We start from the raw sequence: 18,926 nt of genomic DNA on the forward strand, positions 1-18,926 counted from the left end.
CTGCTCTAAGGAAAACAACCCCAGCCTGTCCCATCTCTCTTCATAGCTGAAGCGCTCCAGCCCAGGTAACATCCTGGTGAATCTCCTCTGCACCCTCTCCAATGTAATCACATCCTTCCTATAGTGTGGCGACCAGAACTGCACACAGTATTCCAGCTGTGGCCTAACTAGCGCTTAGTACAGCTCCATCATAACCTCCCTGCTCTTATATTCTATGCCTCGTCTAATGAAGGCAAGTATCCCATATGCCTTTTTAACCACCTTATCTACCTGTCCTGCTGCCTTCAGGGATCTGGTATCAACATCTCTGCTCAGCACAGCTTAGAGAACCAATCGAGGCCGCATGATCAAATCTTACATCACAGGAGGAGGTCCATTCGGCCCAACGTGCCTGTGCCGGCTCTTTGAATGAGCTCTCCAATTAGTCCCACTCCCCCCTGCCCTTTCCCCACAGCCCTGCGAATTTCTCCTTTTCAAGCATTTATCCGATTTCCCTTTTGAAAGTCACTATTGAATCTGCTTCCACCGCCCTTTCAGGCAGCGCGTTCCAGATCACAACAACTTGCTGCGTAAAAAATAATACTCATCGCCCCCCCCCCCCCCCCTCAGTTTCTTCAGTTTAGCTTTGTCAATCAGCGCTTCTTCGCTCCTCTCAGTCACGAGTGTCTTCAGGGCCACCCCGATCAGCTGACAGAACCTGCGGCTGGAGTGCCGTGTACCATTCCTCAGACTCCCAACAGTGCAGACAGAATTCTGGCTTTGACGCACGGAGACCGTGAATGGCTGCTGACGTAAGAAAACTACTAGGCACTTGGTCTAAGCGTTAAACAAAGCTTTAATCAACTGTTTTACAACATGGAGGTCTAGTTGTGTCCTTCACTAGTTCCTGTTAAGAATGTCCTGCGCAAGCTGGGCCCGTGCCCGATTATTTATACTCTCCCTGGACGGCGCCACCAGCAGGCCGCTCAGTATTATTTCATAAGTCTTTCTTTCATGAATGACAGGATTCATGTCAGCTGCCACACGGCCAGGATCCAAACCTTTCCCAAGCTGGCTCCTAAAAATGCCCTTCTTTTCCGACGTGCGAGGGTGGCAATTTCTCCTGGCCTCGGCGCCGAGCTTTCCCCAGGGAGAGCTCTCTGCTCCCAGGCCTCTGCTGTAGAGCCCGACGGCGAGAGAGGTGCGTGTGAGCATGCCCAGAGTGGCCCGCCTTGGGCCCATCGTGTCCGCGCCGGCCGACAAAGAGCTATCCAGCCTAATCCCACTTTCCAGCTCTTGGTCCGTCACCCTGAAGGTTACGGCACTTCAAGCGCATATCCAAGTACTTTTTAAATGTGATGAGGGTCTCTGCCTCTACCACCCTTTCAGGCAGTGAGTTCCAGACCCCCACCACCCTCTGGGTGAAAAAAGTTCTCCTCAACTCCCCTCTAATCCTTCTCCCAATTACTTTCAATCTCTGCCCCCTGGTTATTGTCCTCTCTGCTAAGGGAAATACAGGAAACTTTCTTTAATCCGGCCCCTAAATAACCGGAAATGTCGGTTAACCGGCAAAATTCAGGAGTAGGTTCAGGTAACTTTTATTACTTTTTTTACTCCATCTGTTGCTGTGCAAGCGTGTGGCTGCAGCTGTTGCTAAGCTACAGAGACGCTTGCAACTTGTGCCCATTGTTCTGAAGCTGTTGCTAAGCAACAGGGTTTGTTGCTTTATACGGAGCTCTCAGCTCCGTATCTTTTACTATAGCTTTCGGTTATCCGGCATTGCTGATGGAGCGGCACCAGGTCGGTCCCGTCTGTGCCGGATAAAAGAAAGTTTCTTGTAGGTCCTTCCTATCCACTCTATCCAGCCCCCTCAATCTCCCCTCGGCCTCCTCTATTCCAAAGAAAACATCCCCAGCTTCTCCAATCTTTCTTCATAGCTAAAATTCCCCAGTCCTGGGGTGCAACATCCTGGTAAATCTCCTCTGTACCCTCTCCAGTGCGATCACATCTCTCCTGTACTGTGGTGACCAGAACTGTACGCAGTACTCTAGCTGTGGCCTCACTGGTTGTCTTACTTTCTGTTTCCTGCAGGGAGGCGATAAGCGTGGTGTGTGAAGCAGTACCCGGAGCGAAAGGGGCCGTTCGGAGGAGGAAGGTAATTCAACGATTTCAACCTTCCTGCAATGTGGAAACGGGGCTGGTGAAAGAGTGCATTTTGCTGCTCCTGTCAATTTGTGCGCTGATGCTTTCGAACAGGCAGGATGGCTGGCACCGCGACTGAGCTGTGTCCCACGGGGCTGCTGCTGGGGAGGAGCGGGTAGTGTAGCAGAGGCTGAAGCAAGTCCCGCAGAGGTTGTGCAGGAGTCGGGAGTTGAGATCAATTTTCAAAGTGCTTTCGTTTGCGTATGTGTGTCTATTTATATATAGAGAGAAAGAACTTGCATATCTCCAGCGCCTTTCCCCACCTCAGGACGTCCCAAAGCACTTTACAGCCAATGGAGTACTTTTGAAGTGTAGTCACTGTTGTAATGTGGAAAACGCAGCAGCCAATTTGCGCACAGCAAGATCCCACAAACAGCAATGTGATAATGACCAGATTAGCTGTTGTAGTGATGTTGGTTGAGGGATAAATATTGGCCCCAGCACACCAGGGAGAACTCCCCCTGCTCTTCTTCCAATAGTGGCCGTGGGATCTTTTAGGTCTGCCTTGGTTTAACCTCTTATCCGAAAGACGGCACCTCTGACAGTGCGGCGCTCCCTCAGTACTGCCTCTCCGACAGTGCAGCACTCCCTCAGTACCGCCCCTCCGATAGTGCGGCGCTCCCTCAGTACTGCCCCTCCGACAGTGCGGCGCTCCCTCAGTACTGCCCCTCTGACAGTGCGGCGCTCCCTCAGTACCGCCCCTCCGACAGTGCGGCGCTCCCTCAGTACTGCCCCTCCGACAGTGCGGCGCTCCCTCAGTACTGCCCCTCCGACAGTGCGGCGCTCCCTCAGTACTGCCCCTCCGACAGTGCGGCGCGCCCTCAGTACTGCCCCTCCGACAGTGCGGCGCTCCCTCAGTACTGCCCCTCCGACAGTGCGGCGCTCCCTCAGTACCGCCCCTCCGACAGTGCGGCGCTCCCTCAGTACCGCCCCTCCGACAGTGCGGCGCTCCCTCAGTACTGCCCCTCCGACAGTCCGGCGCTCCCTCAGTACTGCCCCTCCGACAGTGCGGCGCTCCCTCAGCACCGCCCCTCCGACAGTGCGGCGCTCCCTCAGTACTGCCCCTCCGACAGTGCGGCGCTCCCTCAGTACTGCCCCTCCGACAGTGCGGTGCTCCCTCAGTACCGCCCCTCCGACAGTGCGGCGCTCCCTCAGTACTGCCCCTCCGACAGTGCGGTGCTCCCTCAGTACTGCCCCTCCGACAGTGCGGCGCTCCCTCAGTACTGACTCTCCGACAGTGCGGCGCTCCCTCAGTACTGCCCCTCCGACAGTGCGGCGCTCCCTCAGTACTGACTCTCCGACAGTGCGGCGCTCCCTCAGTACTCCCTCAAGGCTGAATATCGCTTTGTGAGGCACGATTTATTGTTTGCTATAAGTTTTATTTTGTTTTTGCCGGGTCGTGCATGTGGCTGCCCATCACGGTATCCTGTGTACACTGAGGAAGTGACCATTCACACTGTCTAGCGTACTGCCTCTCAGAACAGGAGCAGCAGGAAATTAGCAATAAAATGAGCAGTTTTAATGCATTTTTCATTTACGTAGAATTTCTTAACATGCTACGGCTGTGTAAAAAAAAGTCTTTGAATTTTCCATTATTTGACTTTAGAGCATTTTTGTTTAATTTGTAATTTGTCCAAACTCCTGGTCATTCATGGGCTGCCCCAGGGATGTGAAATTCAACGTGGGAGAGTGAACTATCCCACTTCTCTCTTTTCCTTGGAAGGGCTGGCGTTGTCTGGAGGTTGTGGCTTGAGAGCACTTAACAAAATTCCATGACTGAGAGGCACGTCTGTGCTGAGATTGACTCAGTGGCAGTATAAGCATCTGGCCGCTGCCAACCAGTCCCACGCTTGTAACTGAGAGAGACGCTGAGGGGGTTTAGTGCTGTGCTGAGGCACCAGAACCTTCATTACAAACCTGTGCACTTGGCTTTTGTAGGTAGTGATTTTTCTGGGTGAAAGGCTCTCTCTGTTTAAGCCTCATATGAAATAGGAGCTGGAGTCGGCCAAACGGCCCCTCGATAAGATCATGGCTGATCTTCGACCTCAACTCCACACTCCCGCCCGATCCCCATATCTTTGAGCCCAAGTTCAGCCATGATCTTTGTCGTAAAAAAACTACTAGGCACTTGGTCTAAGCATTAAACAAAGCTTTAATCAACTGTTTTTCATCATGGAGGTCTAGTTATGTCCTTCACTAGTTCCTGTTAAAGAATGTCCTGAGCAAGCTGGGCCCATGCCCGAGTAGACACCCTAGCCCACTCTATCACCCCTTCCCCTTCGCCCGGCACCTTCCCGTGCAAGCGCAGGAGATGCAACACCTGCCCATATACCTCCCCCCTTCCCACTGTCCAGGGCCCCAAACACCCCTTCCAGGTGAAACAGCAATTTACTTGTACTTCTTGCAATCTAGTATGCTGTATTTGCTGCTCACGACGTGGTCTCCTCTACATCGAGGAGACCAAACGCAGATTGGGTGACCGCTTTGCGGAACACCTCCGTTCAGTCCGTAAGGGGGACCCCGAGCTTCCGGTCGCCTGTCACTTTAATTCACCGCCCCATTCCCACTCAGACCTCACCGTACTCGGGCTCTTGCATTGTTCCACGGAAGCTCAGCGTAAGCTCGAGGAACAGCACCTCATCTTTCGATTAGGCACTTTACAGCCCTCTGGACTCAACATAGAGTTCAACAATTTCAGATCATAACCTCGGCCCCTATTACATTTTTTATATATATTTTTTATCCACACCTTTGTTTTGTGCCCTTCCCCCTTTTTTTCTCTCCCACATGGCAGCTGTCTCTCATTCTGCCAGAGCATTTCACACCTCATCTAGAGCCGTCTTTTGTCCCCACTAGTCCGACCACCATCTCGTCTGGTTTTGAATACCTCTTAATGTCTCTTCACTTCTCTTTTGTTCTTTCATCCCCCATTTCCCAGCCCCCAAACTGGCCTTTTAATCTGTTTCATTTCCTGTGTTTTCTCTCAGTCCTGACGAAGGGTTTCGACCTGAAACGTTGACTCTATTTCTCTCTCTACGGATGTTGCCTGGCCTGCTGAGTTTTTCCAGCGTTTTCTGTTGTTATTCCCGAGTATTTATACTCTCCCTGGACAGCACCACCAGCAGGCCGCCCAGTATTATTTCATAAGTCATTTCCACATGAAGGACAGGATTCATGTCAGTCTTATTGTATGGCGGAGCAGGCTCAAGGGGCCAAGTGGCCTATTCCTGCTCCTATTTCTTATGTTGTTATATGCTTATCCCTCAATTTCCCTAGAGTCCAAAAATCTATCGATCTCAGCCTTGAATATACTCCAACGACTGAGCCTCCACAGCCCTCTGGGGTAGAGAATTCCAAAGATTCACCGCCCTCTGAGTGAAGAAATTCCTCCTCATCTCAGTCCTCAATGGCCGCCCCCTTATCCTGAGACTGTGACCCCTGGTTCTAGACTCTCCAGCCAGGGAGAAACAGCCTCTCAGCATCTACCCTGTCAAGCCCCCTAAGAATTTTATACGTTTCACTAAGGTCACTGACGTAAGAAAACTACTAGGCACTTGGTCGAAGTGTTAAACAAAGCTTTAATCAACTGTTTTACAACATGGAGGTCTAGTTGTCTCCTTCACTAGTTCCTGTTAAAGAATGTCCTGCGCAAGCAGGGCCCGTGCCCGAGTATTTATACTCTCCCTGGACAGCGCCACCCACAGGCCGCTCAGTATTATTTCATTAGTCTTTCTTTCATGAATGACTGACTCATGTCAGTCACCTCTCATTCTTCTAAACTCCGGAGAGTATAGGCCCAGTGTACTCAATCTCTCCTCATAGGACAACCCTCTCATCCCAGGAATCAGCCTGGTGAACCGTCACTGCCCCGCCTCCAAGGCAAGTATATCCTTCCTTAGGTCAGGAGTCCTGAGTGAAGCGGGCTTGGGAGAGCGGTTCTCCAGCGGGTGTCAGCCTTTGCGCTAAATTCACGTTGGGTTCGAGAAGCTAGAACGGCGGCTCCCGCGGGAATGCCACGTTGATGCATTACAGAGGGGCTGGTCTTGCAGCGGGAGATGTACGCTGCGCCTAACCCTGCTGCTCCCGAACCTCGGAGTGTCGGAAGCAGAAACAGAAAACGCCGGGAACGCTCAGCAGGCCAGGGCAGCGTCGGCGGAGAGAGAAACAGAGTTAACATTTCAGGTCGATGACCTTTCGTCGGAAAGGAGTTCGAGATTTAACAGTTTATAAAGAAGTACTAAGCCATGGGGAAAAGGGAGGGTGGGGTGGGCGGGAAATGTTCCCTTAAATTATGTTTTGGGTGCGCACAGCCCATTCAAAATACCGTGCCTGTGCGGTTTATCCCCATTTAAAAGCCGGTGACCCAGCTACGCAGGAGCTCCAGAGCGCTACGCAGCTTAAAGGGAACATTGGTGGGGGCAGAGGGGAGGAGAGGAAAGAATAAAAGGGAAGGTCTATGATGTGGTGGAGAGATTAAATAAGAGAAGAGATGCCACTGGAAACGGTTTCTCCTTTTTTGCTCTAGCAATACCCTTCATGATTTTGAACGCCTCGATTAAATCTCCTCTTAACCTTCTCTGCTCTAAGGAGAACAATCCCAGCTTCTCCACTCTCTCCACATCACTGAAGTCCCTCATCCCCTGGAACCATTCTAGTAAATCTCCTCCGCACCCTCTCTAAGGCCTTGACATCCTTCCCATTTCGGGTAACTCGCAGTCCGGATGGGAGGAGGGGAGCCGGGCATGGCGGCCGGAGCGGGAGAAGCAGGCCACCACACGTGGAGCCGGCAACAGTGAGGAGGAGGCCGCGGTGAAGAGGAGGACGGAGCGGCTGAGGGACATCATGCTCCCACTGCCACGGGAAGCCATTGTATTGACTCTGAACGCGGCGCTGTATGTATAGCTGACGCATCCCGACGGGGATCTAATCTGAATCTGAATCTGAATCTGAATCTGAATCTCAAGTGCGGTGCCCAGAATGGGACACAAGACTCCACAGTGATTTGTAAAGGTTTAGCGTGACTTCCATCCCCCTGATTGTCTTTTGCAATGTTCCCCGGTCTCTGTTTTTCCCGTTAGGAAGGAGACCCACCTTTCTTTGCTGTTTGAAGGCCCACGGAAAGTTGGATCCTGAACGCAGGTCCGGCGTTTCGCCTGCCGTCTGCGGCGAGCCGCCTGCGGTGGCGGGAATAAGACGAGTTTGCCGATGACCGCACATTCTCAATCGTCGTGTTTAAAGCGCAGCCGAGGCACACCAGGGCTGTTGGAAGCACTCGCACGGCTATCAGTTTGTCACGAGGGCAGTGCGAGTGAGTAATGGCGCAATCAAGAACCAACTTTGGCCAATGTAAAATCGATGCCTGCGTCGCAATCAGACCAAAGGGTGTGCTGATGGGGTGAGATGAAGTAGGGGTGGGAGGAGGCCGGTGTGGGGCATAAACGCCGGTGTGGGTCTTAAACGCCGGTGTGGGGCATAAACACCAGCACGGAGCAGTTGGTCCGAGTGGCCTGTTTCTGTGCCGTACATTCCATGTAATTCTGTGAATCAACGAAAATCTGTCTTTTTTGTTGAAGTGTGTGTGTGTGTTGCCAATACCTATTTATTGGCGCCTCCAGTCCAGATCCAAGGTCGTCCCATCCTCTGTCGTCGAATTACAGTATGCAGACGACGCTTGCGTCTGCGCTCACTCGGAGGTCGAACTCCAAACCATCGTCAACACCTTCACCGAAGCGTACGAGAGCATGGGCCTTACACTAAACATCCGTAAGACAAAGGTCCTCTACCAACCTGCCCCCACCACACAGTACTGTCCCCCGATTATCAAAATCCATGACAAGGCCTTGGACAACGTGGACCACTTTCCATACCTCGGCAGCCTACTGTCAAAAAGGGCAGACGTCGACGACGAAGTCCAACACCGCCTTCAGTGTGCCAGTGCAGCCTTCGGTCGCCTGAGGAAGAGAGTGTTTGAAGACCAGGACCTCAAACCCAGCACTACGCTCATGGTCTACAGAGCAGCAGTGATACCCGCCCTGCTGTATGTCTCAGAGACATGGACCATGTACAGCAGGCACCTCAAAGCACTGGAGAGGTACCACCAACGCTGCCTCCGCAAGATCCTGCAAATCCATTGGCAGGATAGGCGCACCAACGTCGGTGTTCTCGCTCAAGCCAACATCCCCAGCATCGAAGCTTTGACCACGCTCGATCAGCTCCGATGGACGGGTCACATTGTCCGCATGCCCGATACGAGACTCCCAAAGCAAGCGCTCTACTCGGAGCTCCGGCACGGCAAGATCGCCCCAGGTGGGCAGAGGAAACGCTTCAAGGACACCCTCAAAGCCTCCTTGAAAAAGTGCAACATCCCCACCGACACCTGGGAATTCCCTGGCCCAAGACCGCACAAAGTGGAGGAGAAGCATCCGGGAAGGCGCCGAACACCCTCGAGTCTCTTCGCCGGGAGCAAGCGGAAGCCAAGCGCAAACAGCGGAAGGAGCGCACGTCAACCCAAGCACCCCACACCCACCCGCCCCTTCAACCACCGTCTGCCCCACCTGTGACAGAGACTGTCGGTCCCGCATTGGACTCATCAGTCACCTGCGAACTCATTCTTAATGTGGAAGCAAGTCATCCTCGGTTCCGAGGGATGGCCTAAGAAGAAGAAGATTCCCTCTTCCATCACGGTCCTGCCTGCCCATGCGTTACTATCAATGAATTAATCAGCCAGTGTGGGAGCTGCCGTTAAAAGCATTATACATAATTCCAGGGCGCACTGTCAATATTTAATTGCACTGATGTTTTCTGAATTTTTTATTACGGTGACGTTTAATGGACTGGTGCAGTGCTAAAGCCACGACACTTATCGAGCGCGCAGACCATAAAGCAGCAGCAGGAGTCCCCTTAGGAATAGTTAGAGGTCCAGAGCTGGAGGAGTGAGTCGCGGGAGACAGTTACCGTGGCACTCAGAACAGACCAGAAGCTGCACTTGGTGAGATGGCGAGATTTGGAAGCGAGGATGTTGCACTTTGTCTCGCGCACCATTTAAAAACCCAGCTAAATTCCGGCCTCTTGAGCATCCCCCCCGATTTCCATCGCTCCGCCATTGGCGGCCGTGCCTTCAGCCGCCTGGGCCCCGAGCTCTGGAATTCCCTCCCTAAACCTCTCCACCTCTCTCTCCTCCTTTAAGACGCTCCTTAAAACCGACCTCTTTGACCAAGCTTTTGGTCACCGGCCCTAATATCTCCTGATGTGGCTCGATGTCAAATTTTATGACATTACATAGGATATACAGCACAGAAACAGGCCATTCGGCCCAACCAGTCCATGCCGGCGTTTATGCTCCACTCGAGCCTCCTCCCGTCTTTCCTCATCTAACTCTATCAGCGTAACCCTCTATTCCCTTCTCCCTCATGTGTTTATCCAGCCTCCCCTTAAATGCATCGATACTATTCGCCTCAACCACTCCCTGTGGCAGCGAGTTCCACATTCTCACCACTCTCTGGGTAAAGAAGTTTCTCCTGAATTCCCCATTGGATTTATTGGTGACTATCTTATATTGATGGCCTCTAGTTATGCTCTTCCCCACAAGAGGAAACATTCTCTCTGTATCCACTCTATCAAAATGTTAAAGACCTCCATTAGGTCACCCCTCAACCGCCTTTTTTCAAGAGAAAAGAGACCCAGCCTGTTCATCCTTTCCTGATAGGTGTACCCTCGCATTTCTGGTATCATCCTTGTAAATCTTCTCTGCACCCTCTCCAGTGCCTCTATATCCTTTTTATAATATGGTGACCAGAATTGTATGCAGGTGCAGCAAGCACTTAGGATGGCAAATGGTATGTTGGCCTTCATTGCAGTACTGGAGCAAGGATGTCTTACTACGGTTATACAGGGCCTTGGTGAGACCACACCTGGAGTACTGTGTGCAGTTTTGGTCTCCTTACCTAAGAAAGGATACACTTGCCATAGAGGGAGTGCAGCGAAGGTTCACCAGACTGATTCCTGGGATGGCAGGACTGTCGTATGAGGAGAGATTGGGTCGACTAGGCCTATATTCACTAGAGTTTAGAAGAATGAGAGGGGATCTCATTGAAACATATAAAATTCTGACAGGGCTAGACAGACTGGATGCAGGGAGGATGTTTCCCCTGGCTGGGGGTTCTAGAACGAGGGGTCACAGTCTCAGGATACGGGGTAGGACATTTAGGACTGAGATGAGGAGAAATTTCTTCACTCAGAGGGTGGTGAACCTGTGGAATTCTCTACCACAGAAGGCTGTGGAGGCCAAGTCACTGAATATATTTCAGAAGGAGATCGATAGATTTCTAGACACAAAAGGCATCAAGGGGTCTGGGGAGAGAGCGGGAATATGGTATTGAGATAGAGGATCAGCCATGATCATATTGAATGGCGGAGCAGGCTCGAATGGCCGACTCCTGCTCCTATTGTTCTATGTTTCTAAGTGTGGTCTAACCAAGGTTCGATACAGGTTTAGCATAACTTCCCTACTTTTCAATTCTATCCCTCTAGAAATAAACCCGATTTTGTTTTTGTCTGACAATCGCCCCTGTGAAGCGCCTTGGGACCTTTTACTGCGTTAAAGGCAACATTCCCGCGCGGCGGTCTGGAGAACCCGCGTAGGCCGCCACCGGCTTTTCAACGGAAGAAACCACACATGCGCAAAGCTCTCAATGGGCTGCGCAGCCATTAAAGGGACCGCGCACGGAAAAAGAATCAGAGGGGTCGGTTGAAGGCGCTATATAAATGCAATGTGTGGTTGTAAAACCAGAAACACAGGTGGAGGGCAGCACAGCCGAGCAACAGTCTGAGCTACCTGCCCATGTCGTTAAAAAGCATTGTACTTAATTCCAGGGCGCAAAATTCCAGGAGGATTTAATCACTCCTGCGCTCGCACATTCCAGCAGGAAACTGGTTAGTTCTGGGATGCAGACGTTCTTCCCTTCCCCCCACCTTCACTCCAGTCCAGTGCACAAATATATGAGGCTAGTTTTATCAGGACTACCACTTACACCGCAGCGCAAGGCACAGAGCAGTGATTTCTAGTGTCAGCCATGGCTCACTGGGTCGCGCTCTCTCTCTCTCTTGCCTCAGAGTCAGATTGTTGTGGGTTCGAGCCCCACTCCAGAGGTTTGAGCCCAACGTCCAGGCCTGCACTCCCAGTCGGAGGGGTGGTACTGAGGGAGCGCCGCACTGTCAAAGGGGCAGTACTGAGGGAGCGCCGCACTGTCGGAGGGGCAGTACTGAGGGAGCGCCGCACTGTCGGAGGGGCAGTACTGAGGGAGCGCCGCACTGTCGGAGGGGCAGTACTGAGGGAGCGCCGCACTGTCGGAGGGGCGGTACTGAGGGAGCGCCGCACTGTCGGAGGGGCGGTACTGAGGGAGCGCCACACTGTCGGAGGGGCAGTACTGAGGGAGCGCCGCACTGTGGGAGGGGCAGTACTGAGGGAGCGCCGCACTGTCGGATGGGCAGTACTGAGGGAGCACAGCACTGTCGGAGGGGCAGTACTGAGGGAGCGCCGCACTGTCGGAGGGGCAGCACTGAGGGAGCGCCGCACTGTTGGAGGGGCGGTACTGAGGGAGCGCCGCACTGTCGGAGGGGCAGTACTGAGGGAGCGCTGCACTGTCGGAGGGGCGGTACTGAGGGAGCGCCGCACTGTCGGAGGGGCAGTACTGAGGGAGCGCCGCACTGTCGGAGGGGCAGTACTGAGGGAGCACAGCACTGTCGGATGGGCAGTACTGAGGGAGCACAGCACTGTCGGAGGGGCAGTACTGAGGGAGCGCCGCACTGTCGGAGGGGCGGTACTGAGGGAGCGCCGCACTGTCGGAGGGGCAGTACTGAGGGAGTGCCGCACTGTAGGAGGGGTAGTATTGAGGGAGCGCCGCACTGTCGGAGGGGCAGTACTGAGGGAGCACTGCACTGTCGGAGTTGCCGTCTTTCGGATGAGACGTTAAACCGAGGCCCCGTCTGCCCTCTCAGGTGGACGTAAAAGATCCCACGGCCACTATTGGAAGAAGAGCGGGGGGAGTTCTCCCCGGTGTCCTGGGGCCAATATTTATCCCTCAACCAACATCACTAAAACAGATGATCTGGTCATTATCACATTGCTGTTTGTGGGAGCTTGCTGTGCGCAAATTGGCTGCCGCGTTTTCTACATTACAACAGTGACCACACTTCAAAAAAAGTACTTCATTGGCTGTGAATCACTTTGAGACATCCTGAGGTGGTGGAAAGGGCTGTAGAAATGCAAGTCTTTCTTTCTACACTGTAGTATAGGTGGGACTAACAGCACATCCTGAGTTGATTGTAATGCCCCTGTTAAGTGCTGTGCTGGTTAGACAGTGCCTAACTTTCTAAGTCTTAATAAAATAATACTTGCATTTATGCCATTCCTTCGTACGTCAAAATGCCTCGAAGCACTTTAAATAATCAATGAGGGCCTGTCTGTCTGCTGCGATGGTTCAAACATCAACAGTGCGGCGCTCCCTCAGTACCGCCCCTCCGACAGTGCGGCGCACCCTCAGTACCGCCCCTCCGACAGTGCGGTGCACCCTCAGTACTGCCCCTCTGACAGTGCGGCGCTCCCTCAGTACTGCCCCTCCGACAGTGCGGCGCTCCCTCAGTACCGCCCCTCTGACAGTGCGGCGCTCCCTCAGTACTGCCCCTCCGACAGTGCGGTGCACCCTCAGTACTGCCCCTCTGACAGTGCGGCGCTCCCTCAGTACTGCCCCTCCGACAGTGCGGCGCTCCCTCAGTACCGCCCCTCTGACAGTGCGGCGCTCCCTCAGTACCGCCCCTCTGACAGTGCGGCGCTCCCTCAGTACTGCACTGTAGTGTCAGGCCTAGCTTTATGTGCTCAAGTCTCTGGAGCGGGCCTTGAACCCGCAACCTTCTGACTCAGAGGGGAGAGTGCCACCCACTGAGCCACAGCTGACATTAAGTAGCATTAGTAGAGGCCCGAGAGCAAGCAACGGCCACATGTGGTCCAGTCTCTTGCTGACACGTCCTGTCTAGGCTGATGTAGGAGAAGTGCAGTTTGGGGAGGTGCACCCTTGGAACCGTACAGCAAGAGTCAGCGCCTTCAGGAAGGGTGGCGCTTGGATGGGTGAGGAGGAAAAAGGAGAGTGCACTCTGACATAAATCAGTCATTCATGAAAGAAAGACTTATGAAATAATACTGAGCGGCCTGCGGGTGGCGCTGTCCAGGGAGAGTATAAATACTCGGGCACGGGCCCAGCTTGCGCAGGACATTCTTTAACAGGAACTAATGAAGGACACAACTAGACCGCCATGTTGTAAAACAGTTGATTAAAGCTTTGTTTAACGCTTAGACCGAGTGCCTCGTAGTTTTCTTACGTCACATTCCCTCCATAAGAGGGTAACCTCCTTGGTTTGAAAGACAATTTCTTTGGCAGATAGACATTGACCTTTAAGGATTATGGGCCGTGCATGACCTTTGAGTTGACCGTTTGTGCGTTGTGTTCTGGCAGCCCTGCAGCCGATCCCTCAACACCATCTTGGGGAAAAGCAACTTGCAGTTCGCTGGAATGCCCATCACCCTCACCATCTCCACCAGCAGCCTCAACCTCATGGCGACGGACTGCAAACAGGTAAATGTGACTCTCCGAACCAGACGTAGACAACACACGGGGGGGTGGGTGGGGGCGAGTACAGTGCCGGCAGCAACGCCGTCCGCAACAGTACGGTATGGACGTAAAAATTAGGAGCAGGAGTCGGCCATTCGGCCCCTCGAGCCTGCTCCGCCATTCAATAAGATCACGGCTGATCATCGACCTCAACTCCACTTTCCCGCCCGATCCCCATATCCCTCGATTCCCCGAGAGTCCAAAAATCTCTCGATCTCAGCCTTGAATATACTCAACGACTGAGCCTCCACAGCCCTCTGGGGCAGAGAATTCCAAAGATTCACCGCCCTCTGAGTGAAGAAATTCCTCCTCATCTCAGTCCTCAATGGCCGACCCCTTATCCTGAGACTGTGACCCCTGGTTCTAGACTCTCCAGCCAGGGGGAAACAGCCTCTCAGCATCTACCCTGTCAATCCCTGTAAGAATTTTATACATTTCAATGAGATCACCTCTCATTCTTCTAAACTCTAGAGAATATAGGCCTAGTCTACTCAATCTCACCTCATAGGACAATCCCCCCATCCCAGGAACCAGTCTGGTGAACCTTCGTTGCACTCCCTCTATGGCAAGTATATCCTTCCTTAGGTAAGGAGACCAAAGCTGTCCACAATACTCCAGGTGTGGTCTCACCAGGGCCCTGTATAGTTGCAGTAAGACGTCTTTACTCTTATACTCCAGCCCCCTTCTATTGACCTATATGGCTGGGCACATCATTGACCCATATAAGAACATAAGAAGTAGGAGCAGGAGTAGGCCATACGGCCCCTCGGGCCTGCTCCGCCATTCAATAGGATCGTGGCTGATCCCAACCTAGACTCACGTCCACTTCCCTGCCCTCTCCCCGTAACCCCTAATTCCCTTATCAGCTAGGAAACTGTCTATCTCCGTTTTAAATTTATTTAATGTCGCAGCTTCCACAGCTCTCTGAGGTAGCAAATTCCATAGATTTACTACCCTCTGAGTGAAGAAGTTTCTCCTCGTCTCAGTTTTGAAACGGCAGCCCCTTATTCTAAGATTATGCCCCCTAGTTCTAGTCTCACCCATCAGTGGAAACATCCTCCCCGCATCCACCCGATCAAGCCCCCTCACAATCTTATATGTTTCGATAAGATCGCCTCTCATTCTTCTGATTTCCAATGAGTAGAGGCCCAACCTACTCAACCTTTCCTCATACGTCAACCCCCTCATCTCCGGAATCAACCGAGTGAACCTTCTCTGAACCGCCTCGAGAGCAAGTATATCTTTTCTTAAATATGGAAACCAAAACCGCACGCAGTATTCCAGGTGTGGCCTCACCAATACCCTGTATAACTGCAGCAAGACTTCCCTGCTTTTATACTCCATCCCCCTTGCAATAAAAGCCAAGATTCCATTGGCCTTCCTGATCACCTGCTGTACCTGCATACTAACCTTCTGTGTTTCATGCACCAGGACCCCCAGATCCCTTTGTACTGTAGCACTTTGCAGTTTCTTTCCATTTAGATAATAACTTGCTCTTTGATTTTTTCTGCCAAAGTGCATAACCTCACACTTTCCAACATTATATTCCATCTGCCAAATCTCTGCCCACTCACTTCGCCTGTCTATGTCCTTTTGCAGGTTATTTATGTCCTCCTCACTCACTGCTTTCCCTCCCATCTTTGTATCATCGGCAAACTTGGATATGTTGCACTCGGTCCCTTCCTCCAAATCGTTAATATAGATTGTAAAGAGTTGGGGTTCCAGTACTGACCCCTGCGGAACACCACTAGTTACTGATTGCCAATCATATGGATGGGCTCAGTGTTCAGAAAAATGGCAGCCAGGTAAACTCATGGCGAGACTTGGCAAGCTGTCCTCCTCCAGCCTGTGCACCAGTTTCCAACAGTTGCTTTTCTCTTTTCAATGACAAAGGAATGAATGTCATTGTTTTTTTTTGCAGATAATTGCCAATCACCACATGCAGTCCATATCCTTTGCCTCCGGAGGGGATCCGGTAAGTATTCTACCGCGCTGATCATTTGCCCCCACGCGGTGCGCAGGTTCACGGCCCTGCAGTTTGTATCGGTCTCCGCCGCTCGGCGCTATTCACCCCTCGTAGCGACGAATCGGCCGAGAGCACTTAGAATGTGGAACTCGCTACCACAGGGCGTGGTCGAGGCGAATCGCACGGATGCGTTTGAGGAGAGGCTGGATAAACACATGAGGGAGAAGGGAATGGAAACATAGAAAAATAGGAGCAGGAGTCGGCCCTTCGAGCCTGCTCCGCCATTCAATATGATCATGGCTGATCCTGTATCTCAATACAGGAAACTCTTTATTATCCGGCACCAACGGGACCAGAGTGGTTCCGGTTTATCAAAAAGTCCGGATTACAGAGAGGTATAGTTTAAAAGGTACGAGAGCCCCGTACACAGCAACAAATCCAGGCTTCCCTGTTGCTTAGCAACAGCTGCAGGAGCCCCGGCCACAGACCAAGCGTCCCTGTCGCTTAGCAACAAGTGCAGAAACCCCCGGTTACACAGCCACAGATCCAGGAACGGCCACTAATATGAAGTAAAACTTACCTGAACCTACTCCTGAATTTTGCCGGTTAACAGAGGTTTCCGGTTATTTAGGCGCCGGTTAAGAGAGAGTTTCCTGTACCATGTTCCCACTCTCTCCCCATACCCCTTGATGCCTTTTGTGTCTAGAAATCTATCTATCTCCTTCTGAAATATATTCAGTGACTTGGCCTCCACAGCCTTCTGCGGTAGAGAATTCCACAGGTTCGCCACCCTCGGAGTGAAGAAATTTCTCCTCATCTCAGTCCTAAATGTTCTACCCCGTATCCTGAGACTGTGACCCCTCATTCTAGACCCCCCCCCCCCCAGCCAAGGGAAACTTCCTCCCTGCATCCAGTCTGTCTAGCCCTGTCAGAATTTTATACGTTTCAATGAGATCCCCTCTCATTCTTCTAAACTCCAGTGAATACAGGCCTAGTCGACCCAATCTCTCCTCATACGACAGTCCTGCCATCCCAGGAATCAGTCTGGTGAACCTTCGCTGCACTCCCTCTATGGCAAGTATATCCTTTCTTAGGTAAGGAGTGTGATGGAATACTCTCCACTTGCCTGGATGAGTGCAGCTCCAACAACACTCAAGAAGCTCGACACCATCCAGGACAAAGCAGCCCGCTTGATCGGCACCCCATCCACCACCTCAAACATTCACTCCCTCCACCACCGGCGCACCGTGTCTGCAGTGTGTACCATCTACAAGATGCACTGCAGCAACTCGCCAAGGCTTCTTCGGCAGCACCTCCCAAACCCGCGACCTCTTCCACCTAGAAGGACAAGGGCAGCAGGCGCATGGGAACACCACCACCTCCAAGTTCCCCTCCGAGTCACACACACCATCCCGACTTGGAAATATATCGGGCCGTTCCTTCATCGTCGCTGGGTCAAAATCCTGGAACTCCCTCCCTAACAGCGCTGTGGGAGCACCTTCACCACACGGACTGCAGCGGTTCAAGAAGGCGGCTCACCACCACCTTCTCAAGGGCCAATTAGGGATGGACAATAAATGCCGGTCTTGCCAGCGATGCCCACATCCCATAAAACGAAAAAAGAAATATGCTGATGGGGTGAGATGAAGAGGGGCGGGAGGAGGCTGGTGTGGAGCATAAACACCGGCACGGAGCGGTGGGGCCGAGTGGCCTGTTTCTGTGCTATACATTCTATGCAAGTTGAAAAGAGAGCGCGTTTAAGGCTCTGTTGAATAAAATGTGTTGTTTGTGGGGGCACTGTGTGGAACTGAGCCATACCGAACAGAAGGGTCCTCGGCTCAGACCCCAGTCTGTGCTGTCGGCCAATCCCAGCCAGCGCTAATGTCGGGCAACTACAATCGCGCTCTCGTGTATTCCTGGTCTCGGGAATGGTAAATTGTAAACTTTGTATTATCTAAAGAAAGAAAGACTTGTGTTTCTCCCGCGCCTTTCACGACCACAGGACGTCCCAAAGCGCTTCACAGCCAATGAAGTACTTTTTTGAAGTGTGGTCACTGTTGCAATGTTGGGAAAGGCGGCAGCCAATTTGCGCAGAGCAAGATTCCACAAGCAGCAATGTGACAGTGACCAGATGATCTTCTGTTTTAGCGATGTTGGTTGAGAGATAAATCGTAGAAGCTCTGCGAACGTACATCAATGCAGTAATACATTGGAAGCTTTTGACTGATGAACCAAACGATGCCTTAGAAGGACGGCAATTTTATACCGTGCGATGTATTATTCTGCTGCTAAGGTGCAACTGTGTCCCTCGAAGGTATCGCCCTTGGCTCAGTGGTAGCGCTTCCAACTCTCACTCGGATGGTTTTGGGTTCAAACACAATTGCAGACACTTGGGCACGTCGTCTAAGCTGGCATCCGTGCCGAGACCACAAAAAAATACAGATTATCTGGTCCATTTGTCTCGTCGCTGCGTGCGGGGCCATGCCGCGCGCAGATTGGCTGCAGTGTTTCCCATTGACTGCAGAGCGCTTCGGGACGTCCTGAAGTAGTGAAAGGCGCTGTATAAATGTAAGTTTGTCTGTTCTTGAAGGTTTAAAGTCCAATTTTTTTTTATGTAAACAGAGCCTCGGCTCAATCAGTTTGATGGGCAGAACTGTGGCAAATGGATTTCAATGTAGGCAAATGTGAGGTCATCCACTATAGACCTAAAAAAAGGATCGAACAGGGTACTTTCTAAATGGTGAAAAGCTAGAAACAGTGGCGGTCCAAAGAGACTTAGGGGTCCAGGTACACAGATCATTAAAATGTCATGAACAGGTACAGAAAATAATCAGAAAGGCTAACGGAACGCTGGCCTTTATATCGAGAGGACTGGAATACAAGGGGGTAGAAGTTATGCTGCAGCTGTACAAAGCCCTGGTTAGACCACACCTGGAGCACTGGGAGCAGTTCTGGGCCCCACACCTTAGGAAGGATAGATTGGCCCTGGAGGGAGGGCAGCGCAGGTTTACCAGAATGATACCCGGACTCCAAGGGTTAAGTTACGAGGAGAGATTACACAAACTAGGGTTGTATTCCCTGGAATTTAGAAGGTTAAGGGGTGATCTGATCGAAGT

The 18,926-nt window shown here is 52.1% G+C and overlaps 1 protein-coding gene across 4 annotated transcripts in view; it reads left to right on the forward strand.

Annotated features, from left to right (window-relative positions):
- Window positions 1–18,926, forward strand: part of LOC147086575 (SHC-transforming protein 1-like) — a 172,731-nt gene that overhangs the window by 99,543 nt on the left and 54,262 nt on the right. For all 4 annotated transcript variants that reach the window (XM_085978714.1, XM_085978717.1, XM_085978715.1 and 1 more), the window contains 3 exons: window positions 2,071–2,134; window positions 13,689–13,808; window positions 15,766–15,819. In XM_085978714.1, the coding sequence (XP_085834840.1) occupies window positions 2,071–2,134; window positions 13,689–13,808; window positions 15,766–15,819 (238 nt within the window). The remainder of the gene's footprint in view (window positions 1–2,070; window positions 2,135–13,688; window positions 13,809–15,765; window positions 15,820–18,926) is intronic.

This window comes from Somniosus microcephalus, unplaced genomic scaffold, assembly GCF_052327205.1.
Source record: "Somniosus microcephalus isolate GS21.2 unplaced genomic scaffold, FLI_Smic_1.0 unresolved_chr7, whole genome shotgun sequence".
In the NCBI taxonomy this organism is placed as follows: Eukaryota; Metazoa; Chordata; class Chondrichthyes; order Squaliformes; family Somniosidae; genus Somniosus; species Somniosus microcephalus.